The sequence below is a fragment of the Arvicola amphibius genome, chromosome 1 (assembly GCF_903992535.2).
Source record: "Arvicola amphibius chromosome 1, mArvAmp1.2, whole genome shotgun sequence".
NCBI lineage: Eukaryota > Metazoa > Chordata > Mammalia > Rodentia > Cricetidae > Arvicola > Arvicola amphibius.
In genome coordinates, this window is record NC_052047.1 from 170372257 (window position 1) to 170378256 (window position 6000).

Sequence of the window (6000 nt, forward strand, 5' to 3'; positions counted from 1 at the left end):
CAATTTTTAATAAATAAATAAATAAATAAATAAATAAATAAATAAATAAAATACATGCTAATATTTTCCATCTGTCTAGTCAAGCAGGTCTCTGTAGCCATCTCTATAGTAAAAACAGGCTTTACCATGGGACTAATATTCCTAGTCCACTGGCAACCCCTTGGGCTGTGACACCATTTTCCTTTACTTTGTATATTCTTTGTTCTTTCATAATTACCCCCTTCCAGATTCGATTCTTTTTTTTTCCATAAAATAACAAAATGTTTTATTTTATTTTTTTTTTCTCATGGTTTATTTTTTTTTTTTATTACGTTCCCAGCTAGAAGCTACATTTCTCTCCTATTTGTAATCTGGATTCATCTAAAAGAACAGCTTAGGAAGAGCAGCTCATTCTTCAGTTCTTAGAAAAACTTCTCAGTTAACACCCAGTACTGCCAATAGAAACAAAAATTAATGTGCTTAGAATTTTCTATGTCAGAGGGTCTAAGGACCAGGTTTTCTGATTCATTAGAAATACCCACCACTCAACATTTCACTGTGCTCATTGCGGGGGAGAGCAAATGGAAAGTTGTGTAAGTCAGATCACAAGCTTGCAAAGACCCCATCCCCCAGCAGTGGAGACAGCAGTGCATATCCATGTCTGTCAGGAGAACCTCAGTGCCAGTGTTTATGGTGACTAGTTTCATAGGCACCATCTGCCTGGTGTGTAACAAAATCCCAGACTCCAGGAAGAAAGCACATACCAAATGAGTCATATTGTGTGTGTAAACAGCCATAAGCCACACCCACACCCCCACACCTCACACATACACAGCCCCTGAAGTTTAAGTTCCCAGTTCCAGCCAAGAGTCAGCATTGCACTGGAGCCCTTCTGAGGATGACCTCAGCCTGCTGCGCCGATGCCTTCTGTTCCCCTGGGAGAGTTTGTCATTGTTTGTTTGTTGTCCCCTTCAGTATGATGAGTTGTCACATCAAATAACTCATCTTTTAAATGATTTCTGTATATTGCAGGTATGCTCCAGAATCCCTGACAGAGAGCAAGTTTTCTGTGGCCTCGGATGTATGGAGCTTTGGCGTGGTTCTCTATGAACTGTTCACATACATTGAGAAGAGTAAGAGCCCTCCGGTGGTCAGTTTTCTTCTTAATTGCTTAATTCCCCCTCCAACCCCCCCACCTCCATTGCTCTTGTTTTAAGCACAAGAAAGGCATTATACAAAAAAGAATAAGATGCCCAGGACCTATTTTAGAATTCCTTGTTTATCTGGAGACAATATTCAACAATACCCAACAAAATACCATAAACTTACTAAATTCAGTATTCTCTTGGCCATGTGTCTGTGACTGTAACAAAATACATGACACCGAGGACTTCATAAAGAAAAGGCTTACTTAGCTCGCAGTTGATTAAAAGGCCAGTATCACGCAAGGACCCTTTGGATTCATGACAACATGGCAAATGAGCAGAAAGGGACTGACCGCAAAAAGATCGCATGTCAAGTCTTCAGACCAAGAGCCATGAGGGCCAAGGTTCCACTTCCTGTGAAGCAGCTTGTTCTCACAGGAACTAAAACACTCAGGGAGACCAGCAGTGATCTCTTAAAAAGCCCAGAATTCCAGCAGTGCCAGGGACCAGGCCTTCAGGACGCCTCTTAAATGGCATTTAAAGTGCATTGAGTATGCACATTTACTCTGGAGCATCATACACCTAAAATGAACTTTCGGAAGTAATTTACACTGTTCATATAGGTTTCTTTCAGTATATGGGATATGAAAACAATAAAAATCATTTTAATGAAATTACTCAGATAATCATTTTAATACTGTGGCACTTTCTTTTTTAATATTTATTTATTATGTATACAATATTCTGTCTGCGTGTGTGCCTGCCGTCCTGAAGAAAGCACCAGACCTCATTACAGGTTGTAAGCCACCATATGGTTGCTGGGAATTGAACTCAGGGCCTTTAGAGGAGCAGCAATGCTGTTAACCGCTGAGCCACCTCTCCAGCCCAATATACTGTGGCATTTTCTTTCAGACTTATTTTATATAAAATGTGAAAGTTTACAAAGAAATAACTATTGCTCTCTAAAATTGAGTTTTATAAGCTTCCTGTGTTTGCTGCCCCGTTAATTATTACATTGTGTGTATTTATTTTACTTTATCTGTAATTACTTACTGCAAGTATGATTTTAATTGCCCAATAGCATTCTGTTATAAGTTGTATATTTCTAGGTAATCACTTACAGTTTTTATACATAAATGTGTAGTTTTACTTTTGACTGTCATGTTAGAAGAAAAGTGTAGCTGTTAGAGGTTATGAGTTAGTAAGTCACTTTTGATTGTTTCAAAAGCAAAGCTCTATCAGGTTATGTCTTCGCAGCAGTGATAGGCATGAATAGTTTGCTGTACTCACCATTAGAATATTAATGAAATTTTACCAACTTAATATAAAAATGGGTATATCTGTTTTAATTTGCATTTCTGTTGTTAGTGTAATATATTTATGAAGTCATTTAAAACGAGTTTACATTTCAGGAATTTATGCGAATGATTGGAAATGATAAACAAGGACAGATGATTGTGTTCCATTTGATAGAACTTCTGAAGAATAATGGAAGACTACCAAGACCAGAAGGGTGCCCAGATGAGGTGACAGTTTTTAATTAATTTCTCGTGTATATGTGTGTGATGTGAATGTGAGTGTGGTCTGTGTCTCTGTGTGTCAGAAAGAGGTATGTGTGTATATGTATGGTATGTGTGTTTGAGTGCATGTGTTTGTGTGTAGGTGGTATGTGTGTGAGAGAGCACATGTGTGTACAGGTATACAAGCCACAGTGCCCATTGGAATCAGAGGAAAACTGTCGAGGATTGGTTCTTGCCTTCCACCTTGCTGAGGAAGTCTCTGTTGTTTCTCCTGCTGCACTGTGCTCTCCAGGCTGATTGGTCCTCACTATTTTTCACATGATTTTCTTGTCTGTCTCTTGTTCTGTGTTAGGAGTGCTGTTGTGCCTGGCTCTTGTGGGCCCCAGGGATTGATTCTTGTCATCGGGCTTTAATATCTGGTTCTTTTTATCCACTGAGCCATCTCCCTGATCAGCAGTTTTTTAATCCACAATAATTATCTGTTTTCTCTTGTTTTATTAAAAACACATACAGATGTTGTATTTCAAAGCATAGCCATAGCATTATTACTGGCTTAGGCAAATTAGCTGAGATTTCCAAATTTATATCATCCTTTAATTAGCATGAAACTTAGTGTTCATTCTAATTTTGTTTTAATTTTTTCCTTTTATAGATTTATGTGATCATGACAGAATGCTGGAACAACAATGTAAATCAGCGTCCCTCTTTCAGGGACCTAGCACTCCGGGTGGATCAGATCCGGGACAGTCTGGCTGCGTGAATGCGATGGTCTTTACTCAGAGACTAAGTTGACTTCCAGAATCAAAGCAAAGCTCTGTAGCCACATTGTTGTGGACCTTATCCACACATCCTTATCATAATGCTAGCCAGAAGAAAAGGTCAGGCTGTCTGCTCAGAACTGCGGGAATTTTGTGAATTTTTCATACACCATCTGTAAAAGACACTGCTAAAAAGTCTTGCAGGAAGCTTGTAGAGAGCTGCATGGAGCTCCCTGCACAGTCCGTACATCTCCTCCTCCGGCACAGGGAGAAAGCAGACATTTTCAACTCAGCGTTTCAAAAAATGAAACAATTATAATGTAAATTTTGCAGTGTTAGAGATACACACAACATACATGTACAGTTTTTACCACATGGAGTGTACAATACTTTGGCATCTTGTGTGATTACACAAGGGCTGGTGTTTATTAATGTTTTTCTAATTTTTCCATAGTTGATCTATAGTAACTTCATGATACAAATTAAAATGCTCAGAAAATTGAATAAATACCTTTTTTTCTTGCGTCTGTGCTGCTGTGTCAGGGCTTGTAGTTCCATGTCACTGTAAATATTTTTCAAAGCAAAAGAAACAAAAGTATAGTTTTATTTGTATAGTAAATCTAACCCTAAAGACTTTTGAAATGGAACAATCTTACAAAGACATAGCACAATCTATTTTCTTATTTGTTGTCCTGTGTCTGTTTTATGGTAATTGTGTTTTTACATAGAACTGTCTCCACCTTTTCTATGACTATAGTGACTAGTACTCTTTTATATTTTTTGAGGTTTAAAGTGCCAGAAATACTTTGCTCCCTTGAAACTGTTAACTGCCAATAAGACATTTCAGTCCCTGAGACCTGTTACTATATATTGAAGTATAAGCCATAAATAATTTGTAAAATGTATAAGCTCTTTAAGATGCATAGTGGGTTAGAATATGAACAAAGACTGCGTGCGGGTCCCCAAGCTCGCTGTTGCAGTGGTAGGAGAAATGTGCCTTCACCAGAGTCTCCCACGTGGACAGGAAGTGAGAGCCTGTCCAAGAATGCCAGAAATCTGTAATGTACATCGTTAGAGGAAGGAGGAGAGAGAGCGTACATATTTTCAAAGTATGAGTAATGGTTATCTACTTTAGTGCTGCTCCGTTTAGACATGTCATGTCAGGAAAATAAAACAAGATTTTTGTGTGTTATTTATACAAGATTTTAAATATTTTGGTATTTGTTTTTAGAAATTCTCTATTTTCAGTGGTGTATCCTATGTTTACCTTGTGCTTAAGAGCTTTGATTTTGCTGAAGAAGGGATAGCAAAGAAATGCTCCTCACATTCTTTGCGGACATTCTCGTAGATAGCAGATACCGAGACCAGCTGGGGGAGTGAGACTAGTGGGTATTGTTTATAAAAATTGTAATATTTGAATGGAAGTTAGATATATTTTTATCCAATTTCTGAATCAAATACAGTTGATACTAATTCTACAGCATTTCAGATGAAAGTCATGTGTCATATAATGTGATCATGATTTAGGATTTTTAGAAAGGTCCATAATATTTTGCCTATTTTTAAAAATAGTGGTGTAAACTACATTTTGTTACGCTTTTTAAAATACTTGAATTTTTACTTTTAAAGATCCCACATATTCTTAATATTTAGGAGTGCAATGACAATCTTACTTGAAATTTTAAGTAGTTAAGAGACTTCATTTTCATTGAGAGTCCATAATTTTTGAAATCTTGATTTGAACAATACATATAAGAAATTACTCCCAGACTTAGCTGCTTGGTTCCACATGAGGACCAGGTGTCAGGTACAATAAAATGTTTCTTCAAGTTTACTATTTCTTAAAATTAAAAAAGTTTCTCCAGAGTTCTATAGTTTGTTGTAATGTTTTGATGGGGCTGTTTGATAATCATTAGTCAATAATCCCATGTTATCATGGTACTCGTTGTAGAAAATACTTTTTTTTTGATGCTTATATATATGCTGCCAGTAGCACCACAAATTTACCTGGAGGAGTAGCCTTCTTCCAGCCGTTTTCTTGCCTAAAGTTAGTGAGCTTTCTTAATAGTTTGTCACTTCTGATATGTAAGTTTTACTAAACAGCTGATTATGTAGTGAGGAGAGGGCGGCTGGCATTCCCTCCTGGCTCCTGGCTGGGGTTAGCGCGCTTGCTGGGTTAGCGCGCTTGCTCCGGCTGAGTCACGGGCGCGCGTCCCTGTGCTCTTGTACAAGCAGGGCTGGGATGGGCTAGTCTGGGAAACTGCGCTGAGATCAAGTGCAGGAGCGTGCAGGCGCTGCAGGGCAAAATTGCGCGTGGGGCGACCCGGCTGAAGCAATCAAAAGCCCAAGGCCGAATCCCTGCCACGCAGCGCGGGAAACCAGAGCTAAAAGGCTCCCAAATGCCCCCGAGTTGATTGCCAGTATTAAGTAATAGCGATAAGGAAATACCTGGATTTCCTGTATCTAGGGAGCCGTCTTCCCTGGGGTCGCCTGTGTGCTCCACATGTTGGCTACTTCATTGGACCATTGAGTGTTCCCACAAAACAGGAAGGCTGCTATAATAGTACAATCACAGTTGTACATATAGATGAAAGTGTT

General features: G+C 38.6%; 1 protein-coding gene across 2 annotated transcripts in view; it reads left to right on the forward strand.

The window, feature by feature from the left end:
* Jak2 (Janus kinase 2) overlaps nucleotides 1-5272 on the forward strand; it is a 63307-nt gene extending 58035 nt beyond the window's left edge. For both annotated transcript variants that reach the window (XM_038341287.1, XM_038341295.1), the window contains 3 exons: nucleotides 1012-1129; nucleotides 2537-2650; nucleotides 3297-5272. In XM_038341287.1, the coding sequence (XP_038197215.1) occupies nucleotides 1012-1129; nucleotides 2537-2650; nucleotides 3297-3404 (340 nt within the window). In that variant the 3' untranslated portion in view covers nucleotides 3405-5272. The remainder of the gene's footprint in view (nucleotides 1-1011; nucleotides 1130-2536; nucleotides 2651-3296) is intronic.
* The last annotated feature ends 728 nt before the right edge of the window (nucleotides 5273-6000 follow it).